This window comes from Misgurnus anguillicaudatus, unplaced genomic scaffold, assembly GCF_027580225.2.
Source record: "Misgurnus anguillicaudatus unplaced genomic scaffold, ASM2758022v2 HiC_scaffold_31, whole genome shotgun sequence".
Taxonomy (NCBI): domain Eukaryota; kingdom Metazoa; phylum Chordata; class Actinopteri; order Cypriniformes; family Cobitidae; genus Misgurnus; species Misgurnus anguillicaudatus.
The window spans coordinates 3,018,825-3,041,322 of record NW_027395281.1 but is presented as its reverse complement, the minus strand read 5'-3'; the positions used below and the strand labels follow the sequence as shown (position 1 = coordinate 3,041,322).

Sequence of the window (22,498 nt, the reverse complement as noted above, 5' to 3'; positions counted from 1 at the left end):
ATGCACTGTACTACTGTATACGACAGTGAACTAACTTAAATTAAAGGGGACATATTATGAAAATCAGACTTTTTCCATGTTTAAGTGCTATAATTGTGTCCCCAGTGCTTCTATCAACCTAGAAAATGTTAAAAAGATCAACCCAATAACTTAGTTTTGGTAAACCATTTTCTGCAAGCATGTGAAAAATAGGTCATTGTAATTTGGCCCTTATTGTGATGTCAGAATAAGGTAATACCGCCCCCTTTATCTGCACTATCCAACCACAGCACAACCATTTAGTAGGGAGAGAAAGAGAGAGATAAAATATTTCACAGCACAATTGAGTTTCAATTGCAACAAACCACCATCATTGTGATCAGTGGTTGCACTTCATCCGCTAATTTGCATTTTAAATGACACACCCAAAACGGCACACTTTTGCTCAGACCTATTTTAGACTTAGTTTTCATCTTTAAAAAAATCTCATAATATGTCCCCTTTACCAAAAGTGGAATCGGACACGCCCGTTTAGATTGTGCTCCATGCACTTTAGACAATGCGCTTAGATCCTTAAAATATGGCCCAATGACTGAATAGTTAAAAATTCATTTTTTATGAGGGCCTACAATTTGACCATCAAATAAATTCAGTTATTAAAGCAAGCGTTAAATAAATGGTCATTGTCATTACAGTTTTTCTGAATTGCTAAAACACTAAACCCCAATCTTTGAACCAAATTCATAGTGGCTTGAACCCATTTGTCAAATCATGAACTCTTTTTGCAAAACTCTAAACACAAACCTCTCACTAAAACACACATTTCACACTGCAATGCACTTGTTTTAACATGATGTCCAGCTGATGCCTGACCAATGACCACCGGCAGAACCCGCTTAATCTCCGCTTAATCTCCTTCCGTTTCAATGTGTAAAAAAAGTCCTAGGAGGAAAAAAACCTTGGCTTAAAATCCGGGGTTTTTTTCTCCTGGGGGGTTTTCAACCCGGGGAGGCAGCCTTTTTGGGCTTAACTTCTATACGTTACATTAGTAATACGTTTGCTTATAATTTTGATTTATAGCCGCAGTAATTTTAGCTGCTTGTGCTATCGTGTATTATGTTGTGCTATCTGTCGATTTTCTGTGCTTTTCACTGCATCTATTATGTAAAGCTGCTTTGATACAATTACCAAATTGTGAAAAGCGCTATATAAATAAAATTGAATTGAATTGAATTTTATAAATGCTAAACACAGGCAGGCAAAAGTTGAACACAACTGCAACACAGTTATCATCGAGTAAACACAACAACTCAAAATTCTACACACTTTTATCTAATGTTATTTTTACCTATTGTTTGGACTGGAAACAATCTGAGAGGCAGATGAAGAAAAGGACACCAGAGACAATGCAATTAGCAAAATTTGCAGTTGGATTGCTGACTTTTTACAAAATACAGGTGCTGCTTACAGTAATATTGAAAACTTTCTATTTCTTGCAGTACTTACAATAAAGTATTCGCTATATTCACTGAACTAAACTTTTGATTACAGTAATATAGATTTTTAACAGTATTTGTCAAATGTGTTGTTATGTACAATAAACATGTATTTTTCTGTAAGCAGATGTCCTGGATGTTGTGTTTTCCATTTTTTAAGGTAGTGTCTAATGGATGCTTTGTAGTGTTTTATATTATAGACTTGTGTGTGTATGATTTGAAAGCTTAGTTTGATTTTGAGTACAGCTGAAATGGTTTTGAAGGAATTGTTTCATTTTGTCTGTGAATTTAGTTTGACAATTGGATTTGTGTTTAAGGTTTTGAGAAAATGAGTGATGGTTTCAAAAAAATTGTTTTAGCAATTCAGAAAAACTGTAATCAAGTGTTACCACACTATTCTTAACGAAGTACTTATAATTTGGACAATTATCCTGAAGTGAAAAATCATGGTAAGCCAAAAGTCGCAACGCGAGCAATCAAATTAAAAAACAAACATAAAGAAGCGAATAGAAGAAGTCGTCCGCTGGAACAACCCTGGTGCTTGTAACATCAGAGCTTGATATATAAATATGAGGACATGAATAAAACAACAATTTCTTAAATATGTATTTATTAAACAATTTCATTAACGTTTTATACTAAACAAACAGTACAGACATCTTATGATTTATTACTCGTCCAGTGGTTCATTCAATACAAATATATGCCAAACATTCTGAATCATGTAAAATAATTCGTGTTTTAAACTGCAACGTTTCCATACTTTACTTCCAGAGTGTCAGATATACATTGTTTTGGTTGGAATGATCAAAGAGATACGTCACGTGCTTCCCTGCTCGGACAAATCGCCTCGAGTTCGGTCATTTTCGGATGCGGAGCCGCGCGCACAGTTTACAAAAAAATGCCGTGCACACCTCCACGCGAAATGGGGTCTCGCGCACCCAACGCGCACGCGTTGAAGTCATGTTTGCCGCGCGCACCACGCGCCGTTGCGGACGCGGCGAGTATAACATAGCATAGGCTGGTTATACTCGCGCTTTGGTCCGCAACGCAAGCCTCCGCGGATCGCGCGCGCGTCTCACCAAACGGACGAGGCGTTTATAGTTAACGCGCTCGCCGTTGCACTATTTTTTTAACCACCAGGCGGCGACGCGAGCAATAAAGTCAAAAACAAACACAAAGAAGAGGATAGAAGAAGTCGTCCGCTGGAACAACCCTACTGCTTTTAACATTAGAGTTTGATATATATAAATATGAGAACATGAATAAAACAACAATCTTTTAAATATGTCTTTATTAAACATTATCATTTCATTAACGTTTTTACTAAACAAACAGTACAGACATCTTAAGGTTTATATTTTATTCCTCATCCAGTGGTTCATTCAATACAAATATAAGCCAAACATTCTGATTCATGTAAAATAATTCGTGTTTTAAACTGCAAAGTTTCCATACTTTACTTCCAGAGTGTCAGATAAATATATACATTGTTTTGCTTGGATTTATCAAAGAGATACGTCACAGGCTTGCCTGCTCGGACAGAATCGCCTCGAGTTCGGTCATTTTCGGATGCGGAGCCGCGCGGAAAGTTACAAAAAATGCCGTGCACAGCGCCACGCGAAATGGGGTCTCGCGCACCCAACGCGCGCGACCGCCCACTCCGCGTTGACGTCATTTTTGCCGCGCGCACCAACGCGCTCTTGCGGACGCGGCGACTATAAACTAGGCTGTTCGGCTGGAATATAACATATTTTAACGCGCAATAAAACTCAGGACGCATATCAGGCAAATTATCATAATAATCGGGGCTTGCCCTGCTAGCCCACCTCTAGCGCCGGCCCATGGTTTAAAGAGTAAGCAGATCTTGTCACAACAGGCAGACCATTCCACAGATGTGGATCAGATCAACAGAATGTGCGCGTGATCTTTTCCCTTTTTGGAATGACACAACGTCGCTTTGTTGGCATAGTGCAGAAGGCACATCTGTATTAGCGAGTGAAGGTAAGAGTGCTGACACAATGATGGAGTTAAAGGAGAAGATTTTTGAATTTGATGCGAGCTACTATTTCAAATAATTCAGAAAATAGTATATAGTAGAATAGTAGAAATACTTGTACATATAGTAAACATAGCGATTCATGATTTCTATTGAAATCAAGTAAACCTCGGTTTTAAAGGTTTTGTTAAACGTGCCTCTGTCAATATTTGACGTTGTTAGCCTGAAAATCCCCATCTGCTCCTTTCTGGATTACAGTACCGTTATCATGATGTGTGTCAAATGAGAGCTCTTTAACATCTTCACTCAGTCATTTTTTTCACGTGGATTTCTTACAGAATTTTACAGAATTATAAAGAAAATGTTGCTGTTTTTTATCTTCTCGTTAAGTTTAAATGGTAAGTTTGTTTAAACGTTTTCTTGTTTGTTTAAACGTTTTCTCTTACTTTTGCTTTCACTTTGCATTATCTTGCATGACAGTGATAGAAAGCAACTTTCAAGTTTAATGTAACAAATCCTTACATGTGTTTATAATCAGAAAATCATTTATTAAACCTATAAACTTGATAAAACGTGGTATTTGCTCAAGATACCCGAATCTATGAATGATAGCAACCATTAAATCTGGGTGTGTCTCTAGCAGGCCAGCTGACAGTCTTGCCTGGGCCCGGGACAAGATAATCTTAGAGGGCCCCCCACCCCTTACTTTTTACTGGTAACAAGACATTTGGCATTATCAGATTCAGGACCCACGAATATTGCATATTATACATTGTATAAAACATTTAGTTAAAGGTGCAGTGTGTAATTTTTAGAAGGATCTCTTGACAGAAATGCAAAATAATATACAAAACTATATTATCAGGGGTGTATAAAGACCTTTTTATAATGAACCGTTATGTTTTTATTACATTAGAATGAGAAGTTTTTATCTACATACACAGAGGGTCCCCTTACGTGGAGGTCGCCATTTTGTGTCGCTTTGTTTCTACAGAAACCTTTAACGGACAAACTTTTTTTACTAAGTTGTCTCTGACGATGACATGTTTTACCGGTGGTGGCTACTGTAGCTTCTCTATGCGTTTCAAAAGCGAGGGGTGAGTGGATTGAGCCGTTGGTTGCAATTTGCAACCTCACCACTAGATGCTTCTAAAATCTACACACTGCACCTTTAAATGTAGTACACTGAAAAAAAATATTCATTGAATTTAATCAATTTTTTAAGATAAGCGGTTGCAATCAATTTATTTAAGCTACATTTAAACAAAAAAGATTAGTAAAGTAAAATAAAATATAAAACTTTTGTTTAAATGTAGCTTAAATAAATTGATTGCAACCACTTACCTTAAAAAACTGATTAAATTCAATGAATATTTTTTTTCAGTGTACTGACACTGTATACTGACACAAAATATCATAATCACGTATGAATTATGAACAGACTATTGGAAATATCAGTAAAACAACTTCAGCTAATATTATGCCGTGTTTGGACTAAAAATTGAATAAATATTACTCCCCTCTTTAGAAATTTGAAGTAAACATATAAACTCAATCAAAATTTCTCCAAACATGCACGCCTTTGAACCAAAAGCCCAGAGGGATATTATTTTGTAAAGAGCTTTCATGATGAGCATGCATTGCATTTTTCTCAATGAATGCGACTGAGGGTAGAGCCCTGCATTTCAGCCCAAGCCCGACCCGACCTTTTTACATCCCTCAGGTCGGGTTTCGGCCAATTTTAACCTCACAGCTGATACGCGGGCGGACCTCGAGCTTATTTAGGCTTCTCCGTCTTTTTATATTTTTCAATTTAATTAAAATAACATTTTGACAGACGATAATTGCAAAACAAACGTAGTAAGACTTTTAACCTATAGCACGAGTCCGCTATAAGCACAGCCAGCCACACATTTACAATGCAGCTGTTGCGTATTTAACAGCAGTACCGCAGCGCACCGGGAAAAAATATTAATGGAGGACTAAAACCTTGGATACTGCGCATAATCTATGCAAACAGCATCCAATACATAATCTATATATGCATAGCGAAGTTGTAAGCAGGTTGCATGTTTATTCGGTTTCATGTTTATTTCGTTTCGTTTTGTAGCTATAGCCCTTTTCATTTTTATATTTCTGCCCCCGTTGCAGCTGCGAGCAGCAGAGCAACCTGCCTCCGCTTTTAAAAAATAGTGTGTGTAGATAATAAACGTTTAAACTAACACTGTGATATGCTGGAAATATATATTTTATGTAGTTGTTATTAATGACAAGTGAAGTGTTGATTTGAGAGTTCAATTCATCAAACATGTCGTCAACTTGCTGTCGGCTGCTAACCGCTTGTTGGAACAAACAAAAATACTCTAAAATGTAAATAAAAAAAAGAAATATAACTATTTTGCCATTTAAAACAAATCTGAACTGCTTTAATTGCTGCAAGAGTAGTACAGCTGTATAAGGAATCTGTGCAAGGAGTTATTTTTTGCTATTTCTGCGGATTTCTTTTGCAAAATCTATGCGGAATTTTGCAGAATAATTAAACATGTTTTAAGCACATTAAGCACATTCATTTGAGAGAATGTGCGCTGTGAATATTACAAAACAATAAAATATTTTATAATTACATTTTATTAAAGGATTACCCTGAATTAAACTGGACCAACATGAACCAACAGATAATGAACAATGTGCTGTCACGACCATAGAGTTTTATATAAAATACATATATTACTGTCTACAGTGTAACAGTAAAAAGAAAAGGCTTCTCATTATGAATGTAGCCTATATCAAGATAATTTCATCTGTTTAACAATTTATATTTATCTTGTAAACGGATTTGAAATAATAAATAATTGTCGCGTCACTTAGCAATAGAGATCTCGTCTCATTATCTTCTCCGCGGTAAGTTTTATTTCAAATTCAAGTTTTACACATGAAATATTAAATAGTTTGTGCTTTCTCTCATAAAAACCTCACAGAAAACAGCACAGACTTCTAAACACACGCGATGCAGTGACTATATCTGCGGTCACAGATTCCTAATGGGGAGAATTAGGAATTCTATTTTCCTCTATAAGGCCTATATTTTCTTCTTTTCTTTTATTTTCTGAGCACCGGACTTGTGCTGAGTCTGACCGGACATTTTGAGCGTACTGAACTTCAAATCAAATGAATAAAATATTTTCTTTATTTTTAACAATAATTCCATAGGTTCCAGTTCTGGGCCCCCCTCTGGGCCCACCCCCACCCTGGGCCCGGGACAACAGACCCGTTTGTCCCCCCCTGTCGGCGGGCGTGGTCTCTAGTGTAAGTTTAGTACACACTAAGAAAGTAGGCTATGTGTTCAATTTTTACAAATTTTTTGTGTTATGCTATTTAACATATTATGTGTAATTTTGTGTTCAAATAATACACAGGTTGTGTTAAGTAGCACAAAACGTGTTGTTCCAATAAAAACACAGATGTGTGTATTCTGGGACAAAGCATTTAGTGTGTTGTGCCCTAACTAACACTGATTGTGTTGTTTTAACACATCTGTTCTAAGAGTGTAGTACAATAGCATTAATGAAGTTTTATCATATAAAATGCTATCCTTTAAAAGTTGTTTTGTTGAAAGAAAAAATGCTAAATTTTATTGTTGTTGGTAATACTTTGGCGTTTTAACCACCTGTTGCATAAAGATATAGTTTATTGATATATTTTTGCATTTTAAAATGATTTTTCTAGTACTTTACTATACTGGAATATAGATTTTTTTTTAATTTACACTTGTGTACCCACAATCCGTTTAACATTATAAACTGAAGGTAGAACTGTGGTAAACTCACTGTAAGGCTGAGTATCTGTCTTTGTTTTTCAGCTGTGTTTGGTGAGGAAGTTTCAGTGCTGGAGGGAAATGTAGTCTCATTTAAAACTGGAGTTACTGACATACGTAAACTTTATCTGATCTGGTTGTACAGAGATGGTATTATAGCTAAAATGAATGAAGGAAATATTAATTTGTATGATACTGATGATGGGATATTTGAAGACAGACTTCAGTTGGACAATCAGACTGGATCTCTCACTATCAGCGATATCAGAACCAAACATGCTGGACCTTATCAACTAAAAATAATCACAAATGAAACCTTCATCAAAACATTCAGTCTTACTGTACAGGGTGAGTAACTAAGATAACTAGCAATTTTCTTATTTGCACTCCCTGTTTTTAATATTTTTGTGTCATAAAATAAATCTGACAAACATCTGCGTATTTTTTTCCAGATGTGTTTTTTGCTGGAGTAGAAAACAAAAGAGAAGGAGATTCGGTCACATTGAACACTGGAGTGACTGAAATAAAGAAACACAATCTAATGATGTGGATGTTTGGACCTTCAAATCCAGACGTTCGTCTAGTTGAAATCATCATAAATCATAACATCTCATATGATTTTGATGAGAGATACAGAGACAGACTTCATGTGGATCATCAGACCGGATCTCTCACCATCAAAGATCTCAAAACTACAAACACAGGAGTTTATCAACTACAGATCTCCAACATCAAAGAGACTATATACAAGAGATACAATGTGTTTGTGGGTAAGATCAAATCTTTAAATTTTCTTTTTAAGTTTAAGTTATTTATAACATTTTTGATTTTATATGGCAAATACACTAAGACTAACTGTTGTGCATTAATGTTTGTCTCTCTATAGCCGCTGCAGAACCAGAACTGTCTACATCATATACAGGACTGATATGTGCTGCTGTCCTGTTGCCTATACTGGGAGCTATAATACTGGTTGTGGCTATTGGATATAGGAGGAAATACTCTCATCTCAAAGGTAACTGGTGTAATCTACCGATGATTGAGTTTTTGTACTGTACTGTACTGTACTGTACTGTAGAGGAAGTGTTCTTTTAGATTGATGTACATGATTGTCTAATTCAAAGGGTAATTTCCTGAAGGGTGTTAATTTTAAGGAAACAATTTAGCAACATAAAAGTATTTCAGTCTTGTGAGATTCATATGATATTTCTAAAACTGTTCTTGAATGTTTTCTGTTTGTCTGAGACAGATAAAATGAAGACTGTGTCAGTGATGGAGGGAAATTCTGCCATATTGAAAACTGGGATCACTGAAATACAAGACCATCATAAAATAATCTGGCGGTTCGGAGCAAAAGGCCCCATCATCGCTCAGGTTCATAAAAAGACCTATAATGTCCCATATACTGATGATGAGAGATTTAGAAACAAACTTCATCTGGATAAGAGGACCGGAGATCTCACCATCAATGATGTCAGAATCAGGATCTCTGGAGATTATCATCGAGAGATCACCAGAAGAAACAAAATCACTAAATCAAAGAGATTCAGAGTTGTTGTCCGAGGTGAGAAAATCAATTACTTTAATGCTATAATGATTTTAGGAGTGTTTTAGAGTGTGTCCACACGGAGACGTGTTCAGCTGTAAATGTATAGATTTATTTTTATTGAATTGGCATTTCATCCAGACGGATCTGTCGTTTTTAAACTGGGTCCAAGAGTGGATAAATCTGAAACAGACACCCTTTTGGCCTCGTGTGTACAGCCAATCCATATATTTCTCTAACAGATTACAGAAAGATGTGTAAGTTTGCTTATCATCCGCTATTTCTCCCTGGGGAAACCATTTTCTGATCTGATCATGAACTTGCGCATGACGCGTTCTGTTCTATGAAGATTCCTGATCTCTCCATTATTCCAGTTTACAGACATTTCTTGTCGTGAATGGTAATCTGTATTTAACCCCTTAAGTGGCGCAAATACCTTTAGAGTGGGGGGGTGAAATTGTGATATACATCTTCAAATTAATATAACTCTGGCATTTTTTGGTCTAGAGGCCTAATCTTGGTCTTGTTTTAAAGAAGACACCTTGGGGGTTTTCACAGAGGTGAAAGGAGGTGAAAATATTAAATATTTCAATTGTTATAGGAGTTTACATTTGTTTTAATAAATAAAAATAATTCCATAACATATTAATTTTATAAATAAAATTATAAAAATTTAAATGTTTCAGAAAAGTAATAATGCAAACATGAAGCTATAAGTCTCAAGTAGTTCTGATCCAAATTTCAAGTTAAAATCACAAAAAATGAGGTGTGTGTCACACTTTTAGTGGTTTTGCCAACAACGGCCAGTAGGTGTCAACGGTTTGCAGCATACACTTGTGACAAATTATTCAATTACTATCACTGCATTATTATTAATGCAAAAATGTTTTGAAATATGAAAACTACATTCTTAGAGCTTTCCAACAATATATAGTTTGTCAATATTTTTGAAGATTTATAATATGATATTAGAATTATGAATATATAAAATTAATATGCATTCCTATGGGGGGTGGGGTCATGTAACTAAAAACTGTCACTTCATTATTTCTATCATCAAATGACTTTGAAATATGAAAACTACATTCTGAGAGCTTTCCAGTGATATATAGTTTGTCATGATTTTTTAGGTTTAGAGTAGGGTTTTAGTCTTATAAATACGTAAAAACAAATTAGGCCTACCTGTGGCCCCTTGACATTTTAGAAACTGACTCTCATTACGTCATAATTCTTTCAAAATGGCAATGAAATATGAAAACTACACACCTAGAGCTTTCCAACAATATATAGTTTGTCAAGATTGTTTAGGTTTAGAACAGGGTATTAGTGCTATACATATGCAAAAACAAATTGAGTCCAACTGTGGCCCCTTGACATTTTAGAAACTGACTCTCACTACATCATTATTTTCCCAAAATGGTGATGCAATATGAAAACTACACTCTTAGAGCTTTCCAGTGATATATAGTTTGTCATGATTGTTTAGGTTTGGAACAGGGTATTAGTGTTACAAATATAAAACAACAACGTGGGCCCACCTGTATACCAGTGGCATTTTAGAAAATAGCTCTCACTATGTCATTCCTTTACCAAAATAGTGATAATAAATGAAATCTACACTCTTAGAGCTTTCGAATGATATATAGTTTGTCATGATTGGATAAGAATTCATATGCAAAACACTGAAGTAAATGTTGGTGTCCCTCTGGCGGGACAGTGACATTTATCAGGATATAAATGTTTTGAGGCGCACTCTCTTTAAAATTGAATCAATTACTCTCCCTACATAATTTATTTTATAAAACACTGTTGATATATGTATTCTAGAGGCTTAGACCTTTCCAACAATATATAGTTTATTGTGATATACATAAAATTTATATGGAAAATATTGACGTAAACTTAGGTGTCCCGTGAGAGGGACAGCGCCACTTAAGGAGTTAAAACCCATATCAAAGAGCTGAAAGGTACCTTGTTCGCGATGACATGCGTCCTCACTATAAAACGTGACATTGTTTTTGCCATTTGTTCACACCTTACACATTTCTTGGGAGGACTCTTGTGACTCTGATGCTGTAGTTTCTACGCAGCTTGATTTCTGGACAAAATGATTTCTCAAACAAATCATCCTGATCTTCTCCAAAATTGTTCTGATCATCTTTAGAGGGTCAAAATGACATGTAATAACTGTAACTGTCAATCTGCATCTTTTTAGGACGCGTAGAAGAAAATATATTCATGTTCATCTTGTTCAAAATAAACTCATCGGCAAGTACGGCTGCGTGCGATAAAGTATTAACCTTCGCTCATTAAGATACATTACTATGCGTTCGGCTAAACATCCCTTAAAGAGCATTTATTTCATTGCTTGTAAAATCTCTTTAAAACCACTGGTTGGATTGCTGAAGGCTACAGGTTGCTGGTCAAGACAATGATATCTCAAGAAATGTAGGTTTGTTTATTGAATAAGAAATGTGTGGTTCTGAAACAGATTAGCCTAATAAAGTACAAACATGAATATGTAAATATTACAACGGTTAAATAATCAACTAGTAAACAGATTAATAATGAATAACAACTAATACACTACAACTCTGCATTTGAAGAGTTTGGTTCCAAAACGCAATAAATCCATTTTGACAAATTTTGGTAAAAACGTGTTTTCTATACCAAGAAAGTGACAAGATGAAAACAACTATTTTCTGTTACAAACTTTCACACAGCATCTTTAGGTTATAAAAACATAAAAAATTCAAATCCATAAGTTGATTTTCAAAGATTTATTATAAAAACGGATTATTTTTTCCACAAAATGCAATAAATCCATGACAAGTTTTTATTCAAAATGCTATAAATCTATTGAATCAATAGCCTATATAAATGTGCATTCATCTTTGCCATGTTATATTCATTTAGTTGACTAGTTGTACACACTAATTAAAAATATAAACATTAATGTTATTAATCAAAACACTTACTTTGTCATATGAAGAACCCTGTCATTGCGGTTACTTGACGTCTTCGCTTAACGTCTTTCACAGCGATCGACTGTAAAATGTTTTTGGTCCTGCTCGATTTTCGTTGACTTTGAGTAAAATTAGGTAAAGTTTTTCATAAGATCCTCTGGGGTCAATGTGTTAGCATGAGAAGCTTGATGCTGTCAGGAGAACAAGCACCCGTCTCCCGAGTGCCTCTCAGGGAAAATGTTAGATGCTGATGGCTTACGTTTCTTTCCCATCACAGAAAACCATCACAGGTTTAGAGATGCAATTAAAGTATTATTTTGTTTTGTTTGTTGATCACGTAGTACAAAGTAGATGAGGAAAACTAGGACTCCGTGTACTACGCGCGTCCGCCATTGTTTGTTTACATTGCGTGAACGGTGGGCTGTAATATCAGAAATGGAGTTATTGCGTTCTGTAAAATAGTGGGAGTGGCGTTTGTCGCATTTTGGGAAAAAAGGGAGAAAAGATGACAGAATAACACGGCGGATATTGGATTTTGCGTAAAATTAAGAATTTACTTTTAACTACTGACCTGATATAATACTGATTTTGGCAGTAACTCATTTTTTTCAAAAATGGCGTTTATTGCGTTTTGGAACCAAACTCTTCATTTATACTATAATTATAACTACTTATATTATAAACTTAAACACAAACACATAGAAAGTGTGTTATTTATGTGCATGCACAGTTCACGTGCTCGTCTCTGCCGTGCACGTGCAATGGCGCTGCTATTATGCAAAACTTAGAGCGCATGTGCGTTGTTAACATGTAAAGAAGCATTTATGATTTTAAATGAATAAATATAAACATATACACATAACAAGAATGCTAAACGGATAAAGTAATAGTTGATTGGATATCATCGAATCATATTATCATCGAATAATAGTTGGAGTGTAAACATCTGCATGTTATCACACCAATCATAACTATAATATGTAAACATCCTATAAAGTTACTTATATACATATATCTAATTACTTACATCGTGATGCACGCACACGTATACATAATCAATAAACACTTCAATAATTTGGCACTTAATCCACCTGTTTCGGTCTATAAACTATCTACAACGTGCAGCCAACTCCGCTATACGGTTCTCTCTCCCGCTCCGTAACCTAGCAACCCCAGTGCGAACTTTTGGAACAGTCCATTTCTGATGAAACGATAGGGGTGTTTGGGAAAGTCCATATATTTAGCATTTAGTTTCTACAGCCGCCCCCAAATTCACCTTGTGAATTTGATTTATAAAAGTGGCTCATCTTTCTATTAGTCCAGGATGGGAGTTAATCATGGAGAGGGGGCAGACATACTAACTTGGCTACAGGTCGGGTGTAAGTTTTGTCTTTCACCTGTATCTCTGCCGATCTAATTCTCTTATCAGTTCCAGGATGTACCTGAACAACCTTTCCCACCGGCCACAAAGCACGTGGCAATTGCTGGTCTATGATCATAACGGTATCTCCAATCTGCAGATCAGTTCCTCCTGTTTTCCATTTCTGCCTAATCTGAAGGTTTGGTAGGTAGTGACGAATAAAGTGTCTCCAAAAGTGATCAGCGAGGAGCTGACTATGCTTCCATCTTCTACGGCTCAAGAGTTCAGAATCATGGTATGTGACTTGAGGTAATGAGGCATCCCGCCGCCCCATCAACAAGAGGTTTGGAGTTACTTGGTCTGGATCCGCAATGTCAGAAGAGGTGTAGGCAATGGGTTTGGAGTTGAGAATACCTTCTATTTCTATAAGGACTGTTCTCAGTACTTCTTCACTGACCGTCTGGGCACCAAGTGTGACTTGAAGCGCTGCCTTTAGAGAACGTATTTCTCTCTCCCAGCATCCTCCGAAGTGAGGTGCACTGGGTGGGTTAAAGAGAAATCTTATCTGCTGGCTGGCGAGGTGAGCTTGTAACTCAGGATGAAGAGCCATAAACGATTCTCTTAGTTCTCTTTCTCCTCCTCTGAAATTGGTACCCTGGTCTGCCAAAAGCTCAAAGGGTTTGCCGCGTCTGGCTATGAATCTCCGTAGGGCCATCAAGAAGGAATCTGTGTCCATACTGGTAAGTATATCAATATGGACTGCCCGTGAGGTCATGCATTTAAAAATGATTCCCCATCTCTTTTCATTCCTACGTCCCACTTTTATAGTGTAAGGTCCGAAACAGTCTACACCCGTGGAATAAAATACTGGTTGATGGATCCTTAATCTGGCCTGAGGAAGATCTGCCATTTTGGGAGGGTGTGGTTGTCCCCGCCATCTTTGACACTCTGTGCATTGCCGTTGATGACTTTTGACTGCTGCTCGTCCCCGTAACACCCAGTACTTTCTTCGAAGCTCAGCAAACACCCTGTCTGGCCCTGGGTGATGCAATTGATTGTCATATTCTTTGATTATTAGTTTGGTAATTGGGTGGCGTGAGTCAAGGACGATAGGATGAATGGCATCTTCTTCCAGTGGGCTGTATTGACGGAGGCGGCCACCAACACGTATAAGTTCTATGACATCATCGAATTCAGGAGCTAAGCATAACAATCGACTATGTTTTGGCAAGGGTTTGTTTGCTCTTAAGCATGACAGTTCCTCTGCGAAGGAGTCAGTTTGAATCTTACGAAGAGCTGCCAGCTCTGCTCCTTTATAGTCATCTGCTGTTGGTGTATTGTCATGTTGAATATAGGCTTTCAGCAAATCTGTATAGGTTGAGTACTGCTGCAGGTCTGGGGTAGGCACAGTGGAAGTTGTTAAACCACAAAAGGCTGACTTTCTCAGTTCGTTGTCATGATTAGTGGTGGTTAGCGGCAGCATCTCGGGCCAGCTATGAGATGTTTGGCTAAGAAATTTGGGACCACTGTACCATCTGCTTTCACGGCCTATGTCACGGATAGATCTACCTTTTGTGATGTCATCTGCAGGGTTCTCCTGTGAAGGCACATACCTCCAGGTATCAGACTCCGTGAGCTCCTGTATTTCAGCCACTCTGGTGCCTACAAACACTTTGAATCTGCAAGATTGTGACAGAAGCCAGTTAAGCACAGTTGTGGAATCAGACCACAGAGTAATGCTTTGGATAGGCAAAGTTAGCTCTGTTCTCAAAACTTTTGCAAGCTGTGCGCCAGTCAGAGCTGCGCATAGCTCCAAGCGAGGAATGGTTTGCTGTTTCCTAGGAGCTACACGGGATCGGGCGGTGACAAAGGCTACTTCCACTCTACCCTGGTCTTCCGTCCGCAGGTATGCTACGGAGCCGTAAGCTTGCTCTGAAGCATCACAGAAAATATGAATCTGCCTTACACTAGTATGATGATCGAGCTCTTTGCTACAGTAACACCTCGGCCAGTTGATGTTCTGTAATTCGTCCAGCTCATTCACCCAGGCTTTCCATGAGCTTAACAGTTCCTCAGGCAATCTAGGGTCATCCCACTCTCTTTTCTTGTCCCATAATCTTTGCACAATTACTTTGGCTCGTGTAGTAAATGGCACAATGTAGCCAATGGGGTCATACTGGCTGGCTAGAACATGGTAGATGCTCCGCATTGTAGGTGGGGAGTGGTCAAGGTTGCGAGGTTTATATGACAAGGTGTCTGATAAACAGTGCCAGTGCAAACCAAGAGTTGACTCCTGTGCATTCTGATGACCTTCACTAAGCCACTGAATGCTGCTTTGGGATTGAACGTCAGTTGGTAAGTGACTGATGACTGATGGATCATTGCTCGCCCACTGCCTTAAATCAAAGCCTCCCGAGCTTAAGAGGCTGCGGAGTCTGTCTACTAGGTCTTTGGCCATTTCACTGGAGGTGAAGCTTTGAAGGCAGTTGTCAACATAAAAAGATTTCTCCACGGAAACCTGTGTGTCTATGGACTCACTGTGATCCTGAACATGCTTCTGTAAAGCAAATGTAACACAGCAGGGACTGCATGTAGTTCCAAAGGGAAGCACTTGCCATTCATATACCTCTGGCGGTTTATCTTTCTGTAAATCTCTCCATAGGAATCGCAGCAGCGGCTTGTCTTCGGGCAGAAGGCGCACCTGATGGAACATACCACGAATGTCGCTGCTAACTGCAATGGAATGTTCTCTGAAACGTAGTAGAACTGCCAGGAGAGAAGGACTGAGTGTTGGACCAGGTAGCAAGAACTCATTTAAGTTTTGGCCTTTGTATGTGAATGAACAGTTGAATACGACCCTGTTCTTTCCATTATGCTCTACCATATGGTGTGGTATGTACCAAGTTTCCTTGGACTGTTTCACCTGTTCAGGGTTGAGTTTCATGATGTAGCCAGCTTTCTGTAACCTGACTATCTCTTCCTGGTATGCTGCTGCTTGATCAGGTTTTCTTTCCAACCGATTTTCAATTCCCCGTAATTGTGGCAGTACAGCTTCTTTGGGTGCATGAAGGAATGGCATGTTCTTAACACGTAGCAGAGGGGTTGCATATCGCTGGACTCCATCAACGTCTACTCTCACTGTTTTGTCTTGGAGTAGCTGTATGGACTCCTGGTCTTGTCGTGACCTTGTTAGTACTTTCTCACTCTGAAATGGGAGGATGTCCATTTTCCACAGTTTCTCCACATCAGCATACAGGCTGTCAATGGGTCGCAGGCTAGTGAAGAGACAATGCTGTGGGGAAAATCTGGTTGTTATATCTTGTGCTGGACCCTGTAATGTCCATCCCAAGCGTGTTCTCACAGCAGCAGGGCCACCCGGTGGGCCTAGTCTGACTGCCCACTGAGCAAAGCGTCTTAAAAAGACGTCATTTCGACGTCCCATGAGGAGCCAGAATGAAAGTTTTTATGACGTCTTTTTATGACCTGTTCTGAACATCCAAGATTGATGTCAAGGGGACCTCCAAGCAAAGTAAAACTATTTAAAACGTGGCCTTTTTAAACATTATATGTGTATATATTATCTTTATATATGAATAAATGTTAAAAAAATTTGCTTATAGATAATTCCCAAATATACCAGTTCCACCTTAACTGTCTGCGTCTGCAATCTTGCTCTCTCTCTCTCTCTCTCTCTCTCTCTCTCTCTCTCTCTCTCTCTTGCGCTCTCTAAATTTCTTACTCTCTCTCTCTCTCTCTCTCTCTCTCTCTCTCTCTCTCTATCGTTCAATAATTGAAGTGAAGTGACGTGAACTTCACTCTCCCTCCCACACTTGATCTCGCTGGATAATTGTTACGTACATTCTCTAAAACAATGTCATCACCATTACAAAAAGTTTTTTAACAAAGCATTGTTTTGAAGTAGGACCATACTGACTAAACAAACCAAATTCACTCTATTTTTTGTCATTTCTACCTGCTCGTTTTTGAGAATTTACAAGATTCTGATGTTTTATTTAACATGTTTTGTCACCATCATGGTGATCAGTGTTTCCTTTAGTTGGGTAGTTTGACTCTTTGTTTTTATATTGTTGTGTGTGTGCTTGATGGTGTTTTGTAAAACACATTATTATTGCACCAAGTGGTTGTTATCAATGCAACTTACTTGTGGCTTCACATTAATTACATTGATGGTCAGAAGTGATGGTATGACATAACATAACTGAACTAACAACACAGACAAGGCATCATAAATTTTGTTTAAAATTAAACTTCTATCTCAGTTTTGTTTGGAGCTGCAGTGCATACTGCTGCCTACTGTAACTGAAAATGAAACCTCGTGGCTGTAATGAAAAATCTAAAGTCTAGATTTTTTTGACACAGATGCAGACATCAAGAATCAGCTCATGAATCACAATGATGGTGAGTTTTCTAAATGTTGCAATGCATTGCACCAGCGTATTATAAAACTCATGAGTCCAGAGAGTGTCACCACTGTTGTGATTCATGGGCTGATTCTTGATGTCTGCATATGTGACAATGAAATCTGGACTTTTAATTGTATATAAGCGCTTCCCAGTGGTGGTATGAACCTAAATAATAAGTTGGATGTGACACCTCAAATCAACTGAGAAATTGAGACAATACTACATGGATTACAAAATGAATTTACAGACTTTACATATGTGGTATTACTATTGGTAAACTTTCAGTGAAGTTGTAAGATCCACATGTGAGTTTTGTTTATAACAAATTTTCTTTGCAGCAAATAACATGCTTTAGCAAACACTCCTACAAAGACCAAACACTACTATGAAAAGTCAAAGAGTCAAACTACCCAACTAAAGGAATCAATGATCGTCATTATGGTGACAAAACATTTTCAATAAAACGTCAGCATATACATCTCTGTTAATTAAAGAGAGAGAGAGAGAGAGAGAGAGAGAGAGAGAGAGAGAGAGAGAGAGAGAGAGAGAGAGCATTTAAGGTGGAACTTTATCTATGAGCAGTGCTATGTTTTTGAACACTCATTCATATATAAAGATTACATTATTTTATCAGCTTAACAAAATTTTTCTACAAAAATACACGTGATGTTTATGTTTTTTGACTCAGAACTCATAGACCACATTTGTATAAAATGTTTTTGTATTGATTTCCCGAACCCCTTTTGGACGTCTACCTGACGTCCAAGAGGGGTCATAGTCAGACGTCCAGATACTGTACCAGATCTGCACGTTGTATAGACATACAGATAAGGGCCTGGACCAACCGACCTAATATAGACATGATCTGCACGTCGGGGAGACGTCTCATGTTTGGTGGGTGGTTCTATGGGTGTTATGAGGTGAGGGCAGTCAGAACCAATAAGAATCCCAGGTTTCACATTGTGAAAATGCTGAAGCGGCAGACCTGCAAGGTGTTTGTATCTTTTCTGAAGTACCTTGACTGGGTGGGTGTGCTCTGCTAGTCCCAGGCTGTCAGCTGTAAAGGCACTCCGAATCCTGAAAACCTTACGAGGGTTATCCATTGAAGACACTGTGAATGTTACAGCCGCCCCATGAATGGTCTGTGTCTCTTGCCTGACTGTGCGAAGGGCTAAGTCCTCTGGCTGTCCCTTCAGTTTTAGCTTCTGTACTGCATCATTGAGGATAATGGTTCGCTCTGACCCATCATCAAGTACAGCATAAGCCTCCATAGCTTTGTTGCCATTTCTGAGCAAAACTTTGGTCACTTTTAACAGAATCTTGTTGTCACAGGTGGGACGATCAACATATAATACTGCACTGGTCGGAACAGATTCTTCTGTTTCTCTACCTTTCTCATTTACATCATGTAGTGCAACCAAGTGCTTTCTGTTACAGGTTTGACAGAGAACTTTCAGAGTGCAGTAAGCTGCTTGGTGACCGCGTCCACAGCGCCAGCATCTATTCTGGGTCCTAATCCATGTCACTTTCTGTTCTTTGCTGAGTAACTTAAAGCTCTCACAGTTATTCAGGTAATGTCTGTTGTTATCACAGTATGCACAGTAAGCATTCACCCATTCTCTCTTAGCAGCAGTTGGTCTCTGTTGATCAGCTGGTGATACTAAAGCAGCCTTTGGTTTCTCTGTTCCAAGGAAAATGGCAGTGGGTTTGCGGTTTTGCTTATACTCTTTCCTCATCTCCTTTCTCTGAACCGATGACACTTGTTTGAGTTGCGGGCTGTAATCAGTGTGGTCTTCCTGAACCTGAAGCTCGTACTCAAGCCATTCGGCGAAGTCCAGTAATGTAGGAATGGTAACTCCCAGAGGATGTATGTACCTCTTAAAACTGGACCTGAGGTCATGTGGTAGTTTGCTCATAAGTCTGGAAACATGTGATCCACACTCCAGCTCAGTCATTCCATTCTGGCCAAGTTGTTCCAGCATACTAACTAATGAGCGTACATGGAGTCCAAACAGCCGAAAAGCTTTCACATCACCGCTACGAATGTTTGGTCCATCCATCAGATCTGCGATGCGTTGTAAGGCTAACTGGTGGGGTTGACCGTACATTTTGTTTAGTGCTCTCATGGTATTAGTAAAGGGAAACCTTGAATTACTGTATGAATCTGACACAAGAAGTGCCTCCTCCAGCTTCAGGTGGTCAGTAAGTATCTGAAATTTAAAATGCTCGGTTGCATCCTCAGGCAGAATGTTCTCAAGGGCTATTCTGAGTCTAGAGAATTGTCTAGGATCAGCAGATGTTAGAAAGGGTATGGTTGGAGCAGGACCCTTGTATGTTTTCTCCTGTGTAAATGAAGGCTGGCTGACATCTTGAGTCTTATTTGGATGAGCAGGTGGCATTTGCTCATGTACTGGAGTCTCAAACTTTGACTGATGAGATGAGATGTGCTGAGAAGATGGGGGATATCTGGGTTGAAACGGACTGCTGTGTCGTACTCGTGATTGTACTCTTTCGTGAGCAAAGGAAGAAATGTCTAAATTCCTGAAGTCCTCAGTTAAGTCAGTGTACTCGTCCTTTTGAACTGGGTGCAGTGCTCTCATGGAAGCAGGTGGTGGCGCTCTTGTCCGTGGAGCTGGCACTGGATGATATGAGTATGAGGTCTCTGGACTAGCCACTGGAACAAAGGATGCGGGTGGTGGTATTACTGACTGAGCTCTCTGTTCTGCTTTCAGGCTTTGTAGCTCCTGATGTAACATGGCATTCTGCATTCGCATCTCCTGTAATGCCGACATAATCAATGGCAGCTGACTAGTTTGACGACGTAAATCAGCGCTATCATTCTGCACTGTACGTAACATAGCTTTAAGCTCGACATCTTCTCCTTGTTCATCAGACGCATACCACTCATCTTCTAATTTCCATTTCTCATACTCTGCCACCTGACTAATAGGCGAAGTCGATCTGGAATTATCTGCATTGCTTGGGGGCTGTACTCTGCTTCGCCCTGTCATAGGGAGTGACTGTAGATGCTGTAATGGATCACCAAGCTCGTAATCTACCAAATGAGCTGGGGGTTTAACTTGTCGTCGTGGACGTACAACAGGTGCTTCTTTCCTTGGTTGAGACATCTCTGTAGCCAGTCAGCATCCGGCTCGAAGGACCATGTAAAATCTCTTTAAAACCACTGGTTGGATTGCTGAAGGCTACAGGTTGCTGGTCAAGACAATGATATCTCAAGAAATGTAGGTTTGTTTATTGAATAAGAAATGTGTGGTTCTGAAACAGATTAATAAAGTACAAACATGAATATGTAAATATTACAACGGTTAAATAATCAACTAGTAAACAGATTAATAATGAATAACAACTAATACACTACAACTCTGCATTTATACTATAATTATAACTACTTATATTATAAACTTAAACACAAACACATAGAAAGTGTGTTATTTATGTGCATGCACAGTTCACGTGCTCGTCTCTGCCGTGCACGTGCAATGGCGCTGCTATTATGCAAAACTTAGAGCGCATGTGCGTTGTTAACATGTAAAGAAGCATTTATGATTTTAAATGAATAAATATAAACATATACACATAACAAGAATGCTAAACGGATAAAGTAATAGTTGATTGGATATCATCGAATCATATTATCATCGAATAATAGTTGGAGTGTAAACATCTGCATGTTATCACACCAATCATAACTATAATATGTAAACATCCTATAAAGTTACTTATATACATATATCTAATTACTTACATCGTGATGCACGCACACGTATACATAATCAATAAACACTTCAATAATTTGGCACTTAATCCACCTGTTTCGGTCTATAAACTATCTACAACGTGCAGCCAACTCCGCTATACGGTTCTCTCTCCCGCTCCGTAACCTAGCAACCCCAGTGCGAACTTTTGGAACAGTCCATTTCTGATGAAACGATAGGGGTGTTTGGGAAAGTCCATATATTTAGCATTTAGTTTCTACATTGCTAAACAACGTTATTTTGTGTATTTGGTATAATACAATGTGTTTGCGTAGTTATGGTTCAGAAAACACATTATTTTCCACATAATGTAAATTTTTGTAGCGCCAGATATCCTTGTCTTCCTCAAACGCTTTGATTTTGTTCAAAACTCATCGATTTAAAAAGCTCTGTGTCCCTGATTGGCCATCTGTACGTTGTGATTTACCTGAATACCTCTGATGTCAGCCGAAATGTGACTCTCCAGTCCTTACCATGTTTGAAAGATTCGGTCACAGTGCTTACGGGAGTATACTTACATAATGCCATCCGGACATGTAGTCTTTCTCCTTCTTTGAATCAACAGAACAGTATCAAACGGTGGTATGTCGGCCTTAGCTTCTGCTTCCACTTTAGCATTAGCTCCACCACTCATTTGCTTTATTAAGAGACTGTTTACTTACATTTATCTGAAAATGGTCCAGTATCTGCAACAAATCCTGCTCTCTGCAATTCAATCTGTTCTACAGATGATTAACCACGCAATCCTAAACACTACTAAACCAGATGAGAAACTCCTGTGCTGCCAAATACTTCAACTAAGGCATTGTTCTTTGCCACACAAGCACACAATTACGACAACTAACATAAATGTTGAATTATTTTGATAAAGATCCCGGACGAGCCCCCATTAAATGTTACAACCTTTTTAAATGTTGTAGGAGTAATATTTATGGTTGTGGTATTTTTTGTATTTGTGAAGACAGCAAAAGAAGGATGCAGGGACACAAAATTACAATGACTACACAAGTAAGAAAATGTGACAAATAGAGAATCCAAAAGATATACATAAATATAAATCAGAGAGAAGATGAGACACTAGTGATTCCAAAAAATAATAAAGAAACATAACAAAACCAATATTTACTGTTTTAAACCT

The 22,498-nt window shown here is 38.3% G+C and overlaps 2 protein-coding genes across 5 annotated transcripts in view; one reads left to right on the top strand and one right to left on the bottom strand.

Annotated features, from left to right (window-relative positions):
* Positions 1-3,219: 3,219 nt before the first annotated feature.
* Positions 3,220-22,498, top strand: part of LOC141362976 (uncharacterized) — a 39,011-nt gene continuing 19,732 nt past the window's right edge. For 2 of the 4 annotated variants that reach the window (XM_073865365.1, XM_073865366.1), the window contains exons 1-6: positions 3,220-3,479; positions 3,813-3,872; positions 7,334-7,636; positions 7,741-8,058; positions 8,175-8,303; positions 8,538-8,852. In XM_073865365.1, the coding sequence (XP_073721466.1) occupies positions 3,371-3,479; positions 3,813-3,872; positions 7,334-7,636; positions 7,741-8,058; positions 8,175-8,303; positions 8,538-8,852 (1,234 nt within the window). In that variant the 5' untranslated portion in view covers positions 3,220-3,370. The remainder of the gene's footprint in view (positions 3,480-3,812; positions 3,873-7,333; positions 7,637-7,740; positions 8,059-8,174; positions 8,304-8,537; positions 8,853-22,498) is intronic. The other 2 variants (XM_073865364.1, XM_073865367.1) reach the window with 2 other exon arrangements.
* Positions 16,973-21,575, bottom strand: LOC129453850 (uncharacterized). Its single transcript, XM_073865270.1, has 3 exons — positions 21,351-21,575; positions 18,340-20,860; positions 16,973-17,023 (listed from the first exon to the last, which is right to left on the bottom strand). The coding sequence occupies exons 2-3, from the start codon at positions 20,710-20,712 to the stop codon at positions 16,973-16,975; spliced, it is 2,424 nt and encodes an 807-aa protein (XP_073721371.1). The 5' UTR covers positions 20,713-20,860; positions 21,351-21,575.